This window comes from Symphalangus syndactylus, chromosome X, assembly GCF_028878055.3.
Source record: "Symphalangus syndactylus isolate Jambi chromosome X, NHGRI_mSymSyn1-v2.1_pri, whole genome shotgun sequence".
Lineage (NCBI taxonomy): Eukaryota > Metazoa > Chordata > Mammalia > Primates > Hylobatidae > Symphalangus > Symphalangus syndactylus.
The window spans coordinates 127886475-127904678 of NC_072447.2; the positions used below are offsets into that span (position 1 = coordinate 127886475).

General features: G+C 37.6%; 1 protein-coding gene across 2 annotated transcripts in view; it reads right to left on the reverse strand.

The window, feature by feature from the left end:
- The window catches only part of TENM1 (teneurin transmembrane protein 1), an 815747-nt gene that overhangs the window by 162121 nt on the left and 635422 nt on the right, over nucleotides 1-18204 (reverse strand). For both annotated transcript variants that reach the window (XM_055269101.2, XM_055269106.2), the window contains one exon: nucleotides 5885-6101. In XM_055269101.2, coding sequence (XP_055125076.1) covers nucleotides 5885-6101 — 217 coding nt within the window. The remainder of the gene's footprint in view (nucleotides 1-5884; nucleotides 6102-18204) is intronic.

Below are 18204 nucleotides of genomic sequence, written 5' to 3' on the forward strand. Positions count from 1 at the left end.
GGCAGGTTGTGACAGTGATGGACTATATCACAAGTTTTAAAAAAGAATAATTATTTTGCTATTGTTATATTATCACTATATCTTTTACGAATTTTGTTTCTTTGCTATTTGGAGAACTGTAGTCTTACCTTTAGGCTGGTTCTACATTTGAGAATTGGATCATTTAAGGTCCTAATATCATTTGTGTGTTCTAGGCAACCAAAATGAGTTTTTCATTAGCAAATATGAGAAGAGCACAATATAGTTTGTATGTTTGTCCCTGTCCAAATTTCATGTTGAATTATAATCCCCAGTATTGGAGATGGGGCCTGGTTAGAGGTGATTGGATCATGGGGATGGATTTCTCGTGAATGGTTTAGCACCACCTCTTGGTGCTGTCATCACAAGAGTGAGTGAGTTCTCATGAGGTCTGGCTGTTTAAAAGTGTTTGTCACCTCCTTCTCTCTTTCTTGCTCTTGCTTTCACCATGTGACATGCCTATCGCCCTATCACCTTCAACCATGATTGAAAGCTTCCTGAGGCATCGCCAGAAGCTGAGCAGATGCCAGCATCATGCTTCCTGTAAAGCCTGCAGGACTGTGAGCCAATTAAACCTCTTTTTTTTTATAAATTACCCAGTCTCCAGTATTTCTTTATAGCAATGCAAGAATGACCTAATACAGAGCACTCACACTTCAAAATCATAACTAAGCTACTCACTCACTTGTTTTTCACCTACTTCATGCCAGATACTGTGTTAGGATATGGGGATACAGTGGTATCATAGATTAAAGGTGGCCAAAAATTATTTGATACTGCTCTCATCAAGAGGTGGGATCTATGTCCTTCCCCTTGAATCTAGGCAAGCTCTGTGACTGCTTTGACCAACTGTGTATGACACAAGTGACACTGTGACAATTTCTGGACCCAGGTCTTAAGAGACTGGCATTTTCCATTTCCTGTCTCTTGGAACACTCACTCTTGGAGCCCTAGGCTACCATATAAGAGCTCTGACAAACCTAAGGATAGCTGCCATGCCAGTAGGAGGCCCAAGTAGTCAAATAGAGAGACTGCCTGTAGAGAGAAGGATTTCCATCTACTGTCCAGCTGTTCCAGCCCCCAGTTATTTGAGTCATCCCAGCTGAGGCTTCCAACATCATGGAGCAGAGATAAGCCATGCTAGCCATGCCTTATCTGAATGTCTGACTCATGGACACATGAAATAGGATGATACTAAATTGTTTTAATCCATTACTTGGAATAATTTGCTACATAGCAGTAGATATTCAAAACAAGAAGAGAACAAATCAGACTGGGTCTTTGTCCTTACAGAACTTAAGATTTAGAAATGATGACAATTCAGAGCTAACACTGTACATTCTAGGGTGAACCAAGAAACTGAAATGCAGCAATTCCAAAGAAAGCTAGAAGAAACCCATCATCTTGTTTCATTTTTTTTTTTTTGCTTGTTAATATTGCTATTATGTGCTTAGTGCTATACTAAATTCGGTCCTAATTCTAGAAATTTTCAATTAAGGGTAGGCATTCCACCGGAGTGGGCAGAAGAGGTCACCACAACTGATTCAGCAGGACTGTTGCAAGATTTTAGATCTTTAAGCTGTTCTTAAAATTTACTCTAAGTTATAGACATAATAATCAAATTCCTGCGAACATACACATTCTTCTCATAAAATGTGGACTTTTTTCCTACTTTGGTGGGACCTGGATTATCTGATATAATGGGTGGGATATAAGACATCATAGGTTAAGATCTACTGGCCCAGAGGAATTTATTAGCCTAAGGTGTGAGGCAGAGTGTATACCAACTTATTCATGAGATATGCAAAGGTACTCCAGTGAACTAAGGGGAGAAATATTGTTCCATTAATGTGATTTCTAGATCATGTTCAGTCATCTTTTTCCTCTTTTTAAATCACTATAATAAAAGTTCAAAAATTAAGTGAAATTATAATGTTGGGTATTTAAAGGCTCTCAGGGAAAAAGATCAGAAAGAAAAACAAACACTTAAGATCTTTCCTTGGAAAGCTACAGAAACTGTATAGACCAGAAATCACAAACTCAAATGCCAGCAAGGCCAGGCATGACATTGAAAGTGAAGGATGTGAGTCAAGTGAGTGGTGAGCTAGAAAGCATGCCATGTCCCATCCAGAGGGGCAGCTGGCCCTTAGCGTCAGACCACCTATGCCATGCCCATGCATCCTAGGTTGCCCATGCATCCCAAGCTGTGTAAATTTTCTAGAGAAGGAAGATATTCTGATTTTTATGTTGGATCTCCTAATTTCTAAATGTCAGGACAAACAAAATACATCTGTGGGCTGATTTTAAGCAACCTCTGATATGGACATCTGACACGGATTGATGTGAGGATCAGCCTCTCATGGTTACAAAACAGACAAATGAGTTTGGCTAGACCTTGCCGTCAGCCGCTGCACTAACCCTGGTAGGATTTTGTTTTTTAAAATGCACTTCTCCATTAGTGATGGCGAGTGAAAAGTCTGGCTTTGCAAATTACTGCTGTCATTTAGTTTAATGTACTCCTGTTTTTACATATTTATAAAAACCTTTTACATTATTAATAGTGATTAAATGCCTAGACACTGAAGATCAATAATACTTCTGTTCATCTATTTACATTATTAAAAAGTAATAAGTCATACAGGGCTCGTAGAATATGTGGTTTACTTTGTAGTCATGTTTGGAGTAGATTGAAGAAAACAAAGAAACTCGAGCTACAGGATATAAATTGCATTTAGGAAAAAAATGGCAACTCAGTTGAGTTTGCCCAAGATCTTCACCATGGGCAGGTTGCATGTTCACGTTGTTGTTACACCATCACAGGGCACAGAACATACATATTCCATGGGCTTTCACATGTGGGTGCAGCTAACTCAAAACAAGAAGGTCTGGTCTCCCTTGGATGCACAAAGATAAACAAATTTTTAGCTTTTGTGTGTCCTTGCAACACTTAGTCACCTGTGTGCCACATCTTTAGCTCCAAAGGTTTCTGATGGTGGCAACACTCAGCAGCAAATCAGCTGTGTGGGTCGCATTTTGCCAGGAGGCAAACGAGCCCCTTCAAAATGCTTTCTTCTCCCGCCTACCCAGGTATCTCTCAATTATGCAGCAAAAACTAAAAAGCAAAGTGGTTTGTTCACCTGATTATGGCACATAAGTGTCCTAGATCTGTCTGAGGGGAGCAATCCTACAGTCCGAGATGTATAAGAGCCATAAGTATTTCAGAGTCAGCTAGCCCAGCTTTCTAAGTAGCCAAAATGGCCCAGCATAGTGGTTTAGAGACTAGGCTGTCAGCACCAGTTCAAATTCTGGGTTCCAAATCTGACTGACACTCATTAATTGTGACCCTGAACAAGTCATTTACTTGACATCTCTGTTCTTATTTCCTCACCTGACGAATGGAGATAGTAATAGTACCTACCATACAGAGTTTTTGTGAGGATTAAATAACACATGTAGAAGTTTAGCATGAGATCTTTGACATAACAAATGCCCAAGGACAATTTACATGTATCAAAAGGTCCATTTCATGAGTCACTCAATTGTGATCTACCAAGAAAAAGTTCATTAGCACTGATTTGAAGTTTGTAAAGGATGTCACTGAAATGTATTAAATTGAACTGGATTTTTAAAATGTCATTTGGTTTCTAAGTTTCTTGTGCTGACCCAAATACAATTTACCTAGTATAAATTTGGTTCACGTCACCAGGCTTATTTAAGGACACATTGAAATGGGGCAGCTGTGGCGTAATGGAAAGGTTACAAGAGTTGCTGCAATGCAAGCTTTCTGCATGTGTGATTTCGGGCAAATTATTTAATCTCTCTGAACCTCAGTTTCCTTATATATAAAATGCACCTAATACAAGTATCTACTTTACAGGGATAATGTGAGGATAAAAGGACATAATGTATGTTTATTTGCTTTGTAAACTAAAAAGTACTATATAGATGTAAGAGACTGTAGCTATTATGACTTATATATATGATCAGAGTTGGACTTATTTTGTCCAAAGATATCCCAAATAAAAATGCATGTGTTGATTTTTTAGAGGAAATAGAATTAGATTGTTTGTCCTCAGCTACTTTCCTCACGAAAAGCCTTTGCCTTTTCTGATAGAATGGATATATCTGTAAGAGCTGAGACCCCTGGATGAAGGAGACCCATCGTTCTGAATTTAAATGTGACTTGCAGAGCCAAATGATAACTTGGAGCATTTTACAAAAGAATGAGGGAAACTCAATCAAACCAGGAGGATGAGAAGGGCATTAACCATCACAAGAAATAGGTTTGTTCACTCTGAGCGGCTGGCAAGTGCTGCTGATGCATGAAGCTAAACCACAGGGATTTAAGTTTGTCCTCACTTTTCTAAGTTTATTGCTCACATGCTCTGCTCTGGGTCACAATGACTTGTCTCTTGTCTCTCTCAGGTCCTGACTTTCTCCCCTTACTTGAGTTTAGTGAGTCATTTAACACATCTCCATGTCATGGAGGTTGTTATTTCTTTCACTTCATTTCTTTTTTTTTGATCAACTTTTCTCTACGAGTGAAGAAAGCTACAGAGTTGATGTCTTACCTCTACCTTAAATAGGAAAATAGGGATAATGGCTGCTTTTTGTTCTTTTTGTTCCTCTGGTGTATAATAAATAAGTCTCGACTATCTAAATAATCACTTTGACTATACCACATCTGAAAGTCACTGCAGAGTTGTTATTGAAGCTGGAAGAAATACTTCAAAATGGAGATGACTGAATCTCTTGGAAGAAGTAAAACTTTGACTAGATCCCCTGGCAGAAAAGCCCTTTCTTGTGATTCTCTGGCAGTTGGATTTTGGGTTCCGCCAGAGACCTAGAAAGTCAGAACTACACAATAAAAAAAAAAAAATTTAAAACTTTTAAGTTTCAATAACAGTTCTAGTATACAACTGAAGGGAAGGGAGTTGAGAGTTTGAAATTTCCACGCACATCTTATTTTTCCCCTTTTCTACTGTGTATAAGTCAAGATGGAGTTGTAATTTTCTTAGATTGTCACTGATATCAATATAAACTCTTGACCAAGTTATTCTTGGGGAATGATAACTCCCACCAGGCTGCAACTGAGGGAGTGGGATGTAGACAGGAGTTCCTGGACAAATACTTTCCATGTTTCTTAAAAATTCCTATTTGCAATAGTCTACAAAGCCAGTGAAATATCGACTTGTGGAATGAATACAGGAGAACATTTTTATGCCTGGAAATGTTGACTTTAGTGACTTACCTCTAATGCTAATTAGTAAAATATATCATCGCTGAAGATGAATTAAAGAATAACAGTGAGCAAATTCATGTTATTACACTTCATATAAGTAAGTTTATTTTAAAAAAAATTATTTGCCTTATGGGTTGGGCTTTGGTCTGAGGTCTTAAGTGACAATTCATGCATTTGAGCTTTCCTGGAAGACAGATTTTTCACGAGTCTTGCATTTCACACTGGGATGTCAAACTTATTCAACCCTTTCCTATGGAAACATTTTTCATCATGAAATAAAACTTAAAATTTAGTTTTTGAAATCCAAGATTTTTTCAAGGAATCAATCCAGAAGCTAAACAATAAATTTGCAAATTATACTTCCCTCCTGTTTTTGTTATTAAAAGCCATATTATATGTATACATACACAAACATACACACATAATTTTATGATACAGAATCTCTAGGAATGAGTTTTTTCCTTAATCAGCAAGGGTTTTGGCTTTCCAGAGAAGTCCTAAAAAAGAAATTAATGTGGATTATGTGGAATGGGAAGTAACCTGATCCTTAGAAGATATTTCCTTTCATAGTTAAGGAAAAACATGACCATTGTTCATTAAGGAATAAAATAAATACATATGTACCTGCTGTCAAATGACACCTCAGGAGGAATGACATGAGTACTGTCCTTGCCAATGAGGAATTTGATTCGATCATAGAAAAGTCTTGAAGTGTGCTGAGAGAAGAGAGTTTGGCTTTGCTGAACGAGGTCAAGAGGATCTGGTGAGCCCTGACAGAGAGGACTTATATAACAGTTGCTTTGTTGACAACAATCAGGATCCACACAGTCGGTTAAACCATCTGGAAAGAAAACCCAAAACCAATATTGATTATTTAGCTTCAAGAGAAACAATATAGTTTAAAATATACATAAATGGAGAAAATTCTAAAATATAGCCAAAGATAATCAACCTTGTTTTGAGTTCAGAATTTGTTAAATTCACATTTTTCATGAATTATCACTCACTCTGAGTTCACATGGCACCTCAGAGAAATTCAAAGTATTTTGTTCATAAATCTTTCTTTCCTGAATTATCCAGCATTTATCAGCTGGAGAATATAGTTTATATAGTTATTGTTTAGAGTTTGGGTAAACAATTCTATTACATATCACTGTTTAGAAATTTCTTCTTCCTCAGTGAGACCATTCTTTCAGAATGCAATGATTTCTTGTAAGTACACCTAGTACATCTATGAGCACACAATTAACAAGTACTTGCTACCTGAATTTGTATTTTTTTTAAAAAATCCTCCCAATATTGTTGTCTACTGGTAATGCTCAAAATAGAGGTTAGGATTCTCATGGTGAAAAATGATATTTAGAGCAATGATTTTCAAATATGTTGTCAATTACCTAGGGAGCTTATAAAATATGCATATTCTTGAGCTTCACCTACTGACTCAGAATTTTTACAGAGCCCAGGATTATGCATACTTAATCTGGGTGATTCTGAAGCATACTAAAGTTGCAGAACCAGTTTTTTAAGGAATTTATAGAAGGAACTAGAGTTAACATGCCTAACAGCAGTTTTTTGATGCAATTACTATTCTATTTATTTTTTGAGATGGAGTCTCGCTCTGTTGCCCAGGCTGGAGTGCAGTGGCACAATCTCGGCTCACTGCAAGCTCTTCCTCCCGGGTTCACACCATTCTCCTGCCTCAGCCTCCCGAGTAGCTGGGACTACAGGCGCCTGCCAACACACCCGGCTAATTTTTTGTATTTTTAGTAGAGACGGGGTTTCACCGTGTTAGCCAGGATGGTCTCGATCTCCTGACCTCTTGATCCGCCCACCTCGGCCTCCCAAAGTGCTGGGAATACAGGCGTGAGCCACCGCACCCAGCCGATGCAATTACTATTAAATCTGACAAATATGAATGCAACGACTTTCTCTGTTTCATTTTCTAGCCCTTCACCATTTGCTGTAGACTGCTGAATCCACTGTTGTACCACAAATAAACCTCATACAAAGGCTTTGCTCTTTGGTAGAGAACTGATGTAGGGAACAGGGATTGTGAGGCAGGGAGACCACTGAGAATCTAACAGGTGCAAAATACTGTTAGGTGCTTGGAGAGGTGAAGAGATAAAAATACCCTTTTCCTGTTTTCAAGAGCTCTGGGCTTAGTAGGAGAAAGAGATATGTAAACAGCTAACTCTTATACTAGCAAAAATGTAAGCAGTGCTTTAAGAGAGTTACACGCAAAGAGAAGGGGTTGGAGTGATTAACTGAGCATATGGACACTTCATTCCATGCCCCATAAGCAAAAAAATTAAAGTTCTTCCCAGGTCCTTAAAGAAGGCAAGTGGCTCTAATTCAGTTGTTTAACAAGGGTAAATATAAAGATACTGATCTGCTTGGCTTGCCTTGGAATAGGAACGTTCGGATGGATCACCGTCTCCTTCAGGCTGCTGCTGCAGCAAGTTACTAGCACTGGTTTCCTGCAGCTCTTTTGCTTGCTCTCTCTCCCCCACTTGTCTGCTCCCGTGGAGTTAGAGGCGGGTGTACCACAGCTGGGGGGCAATGAAAGCGAGGAACACCAAGAGAGCAGACGTTTGGAACAGCAGCCCTAGGGCACCCAGGAAATATTTTTCCCCACATGTGGTCCTTTCAAATTCCCTGTACTATAGATACTACTTTGATTTAAAATGCAGTTTGCTTTTTTCTTGCCTTCCCTGTTTGTTCAAAGTATTTTTGCCCCTGATTTCTATTTCTCTGTATACATATTTTTTCATTGATGACTTTTTAGTGTGAATTTGTTTCAATAAGAAGTTTCTTTCTGCTTCCCCTTTTCCCATCATTCAGCAAATTATATTAACAATTTTTTTACGGATTTTAGATATCACTACCGCCTCTCCCTCCAATACGCTGTTCTCAGCCTCTTATTAGCACATTATCTCTTTACTCTGCTAATTAAACATCTGGATGCGCTGAAAAGCTGGCAAAAATATCAGGCTGATTAAGAGAGTTCTCTGATGTCTGGAATTGGTGCATAATGCACTAAACAATGAAAAACTGCTTTTCAAATGGGCAGTCACTTTTACATTTTTATTGAATAGTGAATTTGTTATTATTGAGCTAACATATGTGGAAGTATGTAGTGTCATGCCTGGCAAATATTAACGAATACACTAGTAATAATCACACTGGGCAGTCACAGGTTTCAACCTGTCAACCACAAAATTCCGACTTATTTTTGAAAATAAATTGATTTTAAATAAATATTAATTCCAAAAAGATCTTAAAAAAACTAAAAAAATCTAAACATAGAACCAATTCATAATTGGGACTCACATTCTCATCTAGTAATGTTCTATACATTCCAAGCTAAGGTTTCATATTTAATAATTGCCTATTATGTAGGGCTGACCCTTTAAGACCTCTGTTTTCTGAGACAACAGCAAGGCTCCTGTTGAGTCTAGAAAGACCTCAGGCAAGCCGACCAATAATGGCATGCAAACCCCGTATTATAATTTGTAGGTAAGTCCAGTACATGGGCAAAGATGAACTTACCAGTTATCACATTGACTAACACCCCATAAAGTACGTCTAGACTGTTGCAAAGAAGTACAAATGACAATCACACTGAATGTATGCCTTGTTTTTTGGCTATTAACAGTTTTTTTTTCCTAATTGTTCAGAATTGGAAGCTGTGGCACCCTACTGACAGCCAAGCTCAGCGTTGTCAGCGGCATATCAAATATTAACCGATTTTTGCTTTTAGGGCCTGTTCTCTTCAAAGGAATAAAAATACTAGGTAGCTAAAAAAGAGGGAGGTTACACTGACTTGAAGGACTATCTATGACATTCATTGATCCTAGCTTTGCCAACCAGTTTGGGACTTTGCCAGTTGGCTCAATTGGTGATGATGAAGCACTGGTTTCTTTGCTACGTAATCAAGTCATCACTAGTAAACTTATGCCTACTAATTGTATGCCCTTGGCTGAAAGGGGAAATGGATGAAGGAATATGAGTGATACAGGGGAAACCCATACTTTCTAATCCTGAAAATGCATTTACGAATATATATCCTTTAGAGACAGCACTTGTATTATCACCTTGATAATAACGGGCAGTTAATTCATAGTAGGTTATACAAAAGAATTTGAAAACACGTATAGATTAGTTAATATTTGCCAGGCACTAGGTACATCCACATATATTATCTCAACAAATCCCTTCAACAAGCCTGTTAGGTTGATATCCTCATCCCTATATTACAAACAAAGAAGGGGAGGCTAAATGTAGTTGCAGTGGGAAGTAACCTGGCAGTCATATTAACACCTAGTGTTATGCATGCAAATCACACATTCAACATCATCATCTAAACAGTGTGTATTACTAGTACTGATCTAGGCTGTAGGACTTCTAAGTGCATGACTATACGTAGGTATTTAGAGCACATGAAGAGGTTAAGGTAAAAAACAAAACAAAAGAAAACCAAACCAGACTACTTTGGCTCTATTTTTTTTTTTGAGACGGACTTTTGCTCTGTCGCCCAGGCTGGAGTGCAGTGGCGTGATCTCTGCTCAATGCAACCTCTGTGTCCTGGGTTCAGGCGATTCTCCTGCCTCGGCCTCCCGAGTACCTGGGATTACAGGCACCTGCCACCATGCCTGGCTAATTTTTTGTATTTTTAGTAGAGACGGGGTTTCACCATGTTGGCCAGGCTGGTCTCGAACTACTGGCCTCAGGTGATCCACCTGCCTTGGCCTCCCGAACTGTTGGGATTACAGGCGTGAGCCACCGGGCCAGCCCTGCTTTGGCTCTAATCTTAATGTTGTCACTTACAATCTGTAGAATCCTGGACAAGTCAGTTCCTCATTTGTAAGATGTAAATAACAATAATACTCACTCTACAGGTTGTTGTTGTAGGTATCACACGCTATAATAAAGACGAGATTGGGTGCATTCAGGGTGGTATAGCCGTAGACTGGAGAACATTAGGCTAAGTGAAATAAGTCAGTCATAGAAGGGAAAACACTCCATGATTGCTCTTATATGAGGCATCTAATATAGTTAAACATACAGAAGTAGACAACAGCATGGTGGTTACTTGGGGATTGGTTATGGGGATATGGAGAGTTGTTTAATGGGTATAAAGTCACAGTTATAAGATAAGCAAGTTCTTGTACAACATAGTACTTATAGTTAATAATGAGGTATTGTGCAGTTAACAATTTTTTAAGAGGGTAGACCTCATGTTACACACACACACACACACACACACACACACACACACTCCACCCCAGAACAAAGGGACAAGAAGAAAACCATTGGATGTAATGGATATGTTTATTACCTTGTTTGTGGTGATGGTAACATGAGTTTACACATATGTATAAACTGACCAAATTATTTACATTTATTATGTTCAGGTTTTGTACACCATTTATACCTCAATAAAGTTGGAAAGGTAATCATAATAAGCTTACTATTTAGTACATAACCAGCACTTGATAAATGTTAGCTGTTGTTATTATACCAAATTCTAAAACACACAGACTGCAAAGAATCTAAGGATAGAGTCTTAGGGGTAGATGTCAATGGTTTGCAATGGCAGCTTAAAGTGTTCAACCCCACTTCTATTGAAGTTGCATTATTACTGGCCAGAGGGTAATTGATTTCTGTGTAGCATGTTTCAGTTGTTGGAATGTGTTCATTTTACGAACTATGCTTGGTTAGGTTGTCAGGTAGGTAGGATCTTATGTGACTCTGAGTAGACAAACACTAATACTACAGAAACTTTTCATTGCTTGGATTTGATTGATTCAGAATTTGTCACCATTTGGACAGGGGCTGGATTTAAGCTTAAGCTTTTCAGCATCTATGGAACAGTGGGTCTGCTGAGCAAATTAATAGTGAAAATAAAATGGAAGGGCTGATCATTCCAATGACTCAGTAAAGCAAAATCTTCTTAGGCATTTTAGAAAGCCATAAGCAATGAACTAACTATAAATCATTCATAACTCTTTACTAAAGCAGGCCTCCTACTAGGAACTCCTGTTAGCTTAGTTGTTGCCCTTATATGTATTGAAGGTAATAGGACTGTATTTCCTCTGGAAATAGTCTATAATTCATGTTCTTCATTTATTCAGGCTGATTTTTACCCCTGGATTTTACTGTATTAGAAAAAAGAAAGTGAGAGAGACTCAAGTGTACTCAGGATTTGGCCTGCCCAAATCATTATTGTTGCTATAACCACATACCATTAAACTTTTCTGGGTTGGGAAAATACGTTGTTTGTATGCCACTAATGTTCATGTCCTCCTGGTGCCTACCTGCCATTGGTGGGTTTTCATATCACTTAGAATAAAAGCCTAAGTCTCAACAATGACTTATTACCTCACAGTCTGATTCTTTGCCATCTCCCTCTTACCTCTCAGATCTTACCTCTTCTGATCCACCCAATCTCCTTCCCACTCCTCTGGCTGTTCCTTAATTTCCCAGGCAATGTCTTGTTATCAGAACGTTTGCACACACTATTCCTATGCCTGGAATGTTCTTCTCCCTGGTATCAACATGGCTTAACCTTCACCTCCTTTGGGTCTTTATTCAAATGTCATCTTCTTAGTGAGATTTTCTCTGGCTACCTTATTTAAAATTTCCCCCTGTCCTACACTCCCTGTCCTTCCTTTTCCTGCCTTAATTTTAATTTTTTTTAATTTTAAATTTTTGTGGGTACATAGTAGGTGTATATATTTATGGGGTACCTCAGATATTTTGATACAGGCATGCAATGTATAATAATCTCATCATGAAAGATGGGGTATCTACCCCCTCAAACATTTATCCTTTGTGTTACAAACAATCCAATTATACTGTTTTAGTTATTTTAAAATGCACAATTAAATTATTGACTGTAGTCACCCTGTTGTGCTATCAAATAGTATGTCTTGGCCAGGCGTGGTGGCTCACGCCTGTAATCTCAACACTTTGGGAGGCTGAGGGGGATGGATCACCTGAGGTTAGGAGTTCGAGACCAGCCTGGCCTATATGGCGAAACCCTGTCTCTACTAAAAATACAATAATTAGCCGGGCGTGGTGGTGGGCACCTGTAATCCCAGCTACTCGGGAGACTGAGGCAGGAGAATCACTTGAACCCAGGAGGCAGAGGTTGCAGTGAGCTGAGATAGCACCATTGCACTCCAGCCTGGGCAACAAGGGCGAAACTCCAACTCAAAAAAAAAAAAAAAAAAAAAAGTAGGTCTTATTCATTCTTTCTAACTATCTTTTTGCATCATTAACCATCCCCAATTCCCCTTTAAATCCCCATTACCCTTGCCGGCCTCTGGTAGCCATCTTGCCTTTAAAAAAAAAAAAAAACAAATTTTCTTCATCACATTTACCACCTTCTATCATAATATGTATTTTTAAAATTTGGTTTAATTTCTGCCTCTTTTAACTAGAATATAAGCTTTATGGAAGCATGAATTTTATCTTTTTTATGTATTGCTATTTCCTCAATGACTAGAACGGTACCTGGCTTAAAGTAAGCATTCAAGGCCCAGCATGGTAGCTTACGCCTGTAATCCCAGCACTTTGGGAGGCCGAGGCAGGCAGATCACTTGATGTCAGGAATTCGAGACCAGCCTGGCCAACATGGTGAAAACCCATTTCTACTAAAAATACAAAAATTAGCTGGGGGGTGGGAGTGGCATGCACCTATAGTTCCAGCTACTTGGGAGGCTCAGGCAGGAGAATAGCTTGAAACCAGGAGGCGGCGGTTGCAGTGAGCCGAGATTGCACCACTGCACTCAAGTCTGGGTGACAGAGCGAGACACTATCCTCCCCCCCAAAAAATGAACATCCATTATATATTTGAATAATGAATAAATGGATGCCATAAAAGTCCTATTTCTATGACATTTGTAAATTTGCCCAGAGATTAATATCCAACTAATATATCAAATTGTTATTAATAGATTCTTCATTGATAACACACTTTTATTGCCCACTTTAAATGACTGTATTTCAACTCTTTTCTCATTCATTTTCATCACTGCAAAGTAGGCAGATGTCAAGTATCAGTAGCCTTAGTTGGTAGATAATGTGATGGGCCCAGTCATACAGTGGTGAACAGTTACAGAGTTGAGATTTTCTACTTTGCAGTTGCATCTGGAGGCACTTGGGCAGTTTAGGCTCTTATAACTAAGTGATGATCCATTAATAAATGGGTTGCTTCAAAATTAAAGGGGTATGGTGAGAAAAGAATAATTAGAAACATGCTTTCTGATGCCAAGTCTTTTGTCTCCAACCAAATCTCAAAAGTAAATGTGAAGATGTTTGCCTCTTACATAGAGTAAATGTTATAAATTCATTGTTCCTTCTCTTTCATTGTCCTATTTATTAAACACTGAAGCATGCTGGTGCCATTCCAAACAGGCTCATTGATCCATGAGCTTGTATGTGTTCATAACTCACCTGTGGTGCTGTCTTCTGGATCTAGAAACACTACATCATAGAAGAGGCTTGCAAATAGCTATTGCTCTTAATGAATGGTGACTTGTTATGAAGAATGATTCCTGGAAGATCATTCTCTTTTAGGCAATTAACTTATTGATTTTACCAATGAATATGAATATAGACCACTGGAAGAGTTTATACCAGAGAAGCTTGGACAAACGTGATAAATACTTAAAAGATCAGAGAAAAAAGGCTGTTTGGATTAAACACTCTTACTCTACATGTTTTGAGCCTCCTTGAAAATATTTCCACAATATCAGAGACCACTTTCCTTCCCCCACAAGTCAAGTGAATGAAATGGAATCTTTGTATGGTAACTGAAGATCTTGTAAAACTCACAATGTTCTGTATGATCTGGCCCCTGACTACTTTTCTATACTAATCTCTTCCTGACTTATGTTCCAGCCACAAAGACTTGCCTTTTACTTTACAGTCTAGTACATTTCCACCTCAGGGCATATATACGCGCTATCTCCTCCGTCTGGAACGTTCTTCCCCTGACTCATGTGAGGCCTCTCTCACCACCCAGACTAGGTCAGGTCCCTATGCACATTTATAGAATTACACAATTTTAAAATTATAAAATTTTTCCAGCACTCTTCACAGTTGTAAATATATGGCTATGAGGGATCTTCAAAAAGTTCATGGAAAATGTGTATCATGAGAAAACTATGCAAGGAGTTCAAATTTTTTTTGCACTAAAATAAAGTCATACTAACTTGTTGGAACACATCTGAACAGGATCTAGTTTGAGGCACTAAGAAGGATAAGACATCAGTTTGAAAAGAGTCCCTGTCAGAGCAACATGAATTTTGCTAAAATTGAAGCAAGAACAAACATCAAATTTATGATGAAACTTAGGTGGAAGAATGATGACATCACTGATACTTTATGAAAAGTTTATGGGGACAATGCCCCAAAGAAATCAGCAGTTTACAAATAGATAACTCATTGTAAGAAGAGACAAGACGATGCTGAAGATGAAGCCTGCAGCAGCAGGTCATCCACATCAATTTGTGAGGAAAAATTAATCTTGTTTGTGCTCTAATTGAAGAGGACCAATGATTAACAGCGGTAGCAGTTCCGACACCACAGACATCTCAATTGGTTCAGCTTACACAATTCGGACTGAAAAATTAAAGTCAAACAAATTTGCCACTTGATGAGTACAAAACTGTTACTCCCAGATGAGCAGCAGACAAAAGCAGAACTTTCAATGGAAATTTTAAATAAATGAGATGAAGATCCCGAAGCATTTTGTTGAAGAATTGTAATAGGAGATGGAATGTGGCTTTACCAGTATGACTCCGAAGACAAAACACAATCAAAACAATGGCTACAAAGAGGTGGACGGGGTCCAGTCAAAGCAAGAGTGGACTGGTCAACAGCAGTGGTTATCCCAGCACTTTGGGAGGCTGAGGCAGGCGGATCACGAGGTCAGGAGTTCGAGACCAGCCTGTCCAACATGGTGAAAACCCATCTCTACTAAAAATACAAAAATTAGCCAGAGGGGTGCGGGTGGCATGCACCTATAGTTCCAGCTACTTGGGAGGCTCAAGCAGGAGAATAGCTTGAACCCAGGAGGCAACACTTGTTTGGGATCCTCAAGGCATTTTGTTTGTTGTCTTTTTGGAGGGCCAAAGAACGATAACATCTGCTTATTACGAGAGTGTTTTGAGAAAGTTAGCCAAGGGTTTAGCAGAAAAACACCCAGGAAAGCTTCACCAGAGAGTCCTAATCCACCATGACAATGCTCCTGCTCATTCCTCTCATTAAACAAGGGCAATTTGCAAGAGTTTCAATGGGAAATCATTACGCATTTATCTTACTTACAGTTCTGATTTGCCTCTTTCTAATTTTTTTTTTGTTTGCTAATCTTAAAAAATCTTTAATGGGTACCCATTTTTCTTCAGTTAACAATGTAAAGAAGACTGGTTAAGTTCCCAGGACCCTCAGTTATATCAGGATGGACTCATCCCTTACAAAATTGTCTTGAACTTGATGTAGAAATAAAGTTTATATTTTTGTTGAGAAATAACGTTTATATTTTAAAATATTTATAAGTCCCCCTTTCCATGAACTTTTTGAAGTCCCTCATATTTGTGTGGATTATTTAATATATATCTGCCTTGCTAGACCATAAGCTCCATGAAGGCAGAAACTTGTATTGTTTATCGTTTTCTTCCCAGTGCCAAGCACAACAGTTGGCAAGAAGTAGTAATGAATTAATGGAAAACCAGGTACTTAATGTGAAATGTTTGGTCTAAAGGTAAACATTTGAGTGAAACATCTGGATCATCACTATCCAATATAACTTTTCCTAAAGATAGGAATGCTCTAGTACTGTGCTGTCTAGTACAGTAGCTACTAGTCTCATGTGGCTACTGAGCACTTGAGATGTGACTAGTGCAGTTGAGATCCTGCATTTTTTTATGTTATTTAAGTTAAATTTAAATACTCACATGTGGCCAGTAGCTACCATATTAGACAGTGTAGATTTTGATGTCTGCAAATATTTAGATATTGGATGGTCTACACATTTAGCTAAACATTATAAAAAAGTTTTAAATTTTTACTAAGTCAAATTTATTGTTTTTTTTTTCCTATTATGGTTTCTTTTCATGTTTACAAAGTGCTTTCTCATTGTAAGATCACCTATTTTTTTTTTTTTGAATTCTGTTTGTTTTCTTTTACTTTTAACTCATTAATCCAGTTGAAGTGTTTTTATTTATCTTATTCTTTAGGTATATGGTATGAATTAAAAAATCTAAGGCATTTTTCTTAAGAGTTGTCCCAATTCCATTTATTTAATAATGCTTATTTTCCCCCATTGATTTTTGATGCCAGTTTTATAATAAACTAAATTTTGTACTTGGGTGTGTTCTAGAGCTTTCATTCAGTTGCATTAATCTGCCTATTCTTACATCAGTACCACTTTGCTTTAATTATCATAGCTTTCAAATATGCCTTAATGTCTGATAGTTCTTTCACTATTGCTTGTTTTAGCTATTCTGACTCAGTTAATATAATGTTCAAACTTTTTTCTGATGTTAATTCATACGTGCATGTAATGTATGGTGATCATATGTAACAAACTCCAAATTAGGACACATAATTAACAAATGAAAATGTGGTCACCATAGTAAGTCTTTTCCTCCAAGTATATGGTTGTGCATGTGGTAGGTGCTTCTTGATTAAAGAGATGAACGAGGTCAAGACATTTCATAGGTTTGTGACTTCTAATTAGTTCTTATATATACAATACATAAGATAGCTTTCCTTTTTTGCACTTAAGAAAAAACATCCAAAGGTTATTTTTTCTGTCTTCTGTTTTTACTGTTCAAGGAGCTTTTAGGTAGTTTCTGGACCAGCGGTGTCACCCACATATTCCATGCAGCCCAATTAGTTACTGAGAATCACAATGCATTGAATCAGAGGGTAACTAAAGTCAAAGCTTCAGGAAGTAGCAGCAATACTAATGAGTATTCAAAGCTGATTAGAATGCAAAAAAATTCCACCATTCTTTAAGTATCAGTTATAATATGGAGTAATCAGGTAGCAGCTACTTGAAGCAAATGCTTGAAAGTGATTTTTTTTTTGATTGGGAAGATTTCTTAAGAATTACATTTTTAATATTAGAACTACTTTTTCCCAAAAAGGTTCAATTGGTACTTTCTAATGTAATGAAAACACACACATATACACACATGCACAAACAAGTATGCTAATATTAATATTTAGCAAATATTAATAATTAGTCATATTTAACTAAATGAAACCAGCCATTATGGATAGCTGGAAAGCTGAGACTACCAAATGAAGGGCATTTAATGTATTCTTAGGGGTAATATTTGAACAGTATAAAAATGGAATTATTGGTCTAAAATCTTAGTCATTGGGCTTTCAGAGTTTATTCATTCTATCTTTCCATCTCAAAGTAGAACTCAATCTATATTTATCATCAATATCATCTTAATCCTACTATAGGGAAAAATGGTAATTGGAAATCTCAAGGAGCCTTCCCCCTGCTCCCTAAAGAGACAATCATAAAAATATACTGAGCTCATATTAAGGTCTTTGATTTTTAATTTGCATATAGATACATAGTTTTAAGGAATGTTCACAGGTCAATACACATTCAGTGAAATCTTCTATGTCTTCTGAATCTACATAGACCACAGGCATTGAGAATTGATAATTCATTAATTCATTAATATTTAATTGATCCATTCTTTAAACATTTTGGCTGCCTTGAGATGACCTTGAGGCCATAAAAAATGGTGATAATTAAATATTCAATTATTTTTATTACTTTACTGAGGCAGGAAACATTGGCTCAACCTTAACTGAGCCAGAAATTATAATTGCATAGGTTGTTAATGTGCTTTCTGAGCATAACATTTTAATCAATACATAACTGAGAAATTCCTATTATTATACCA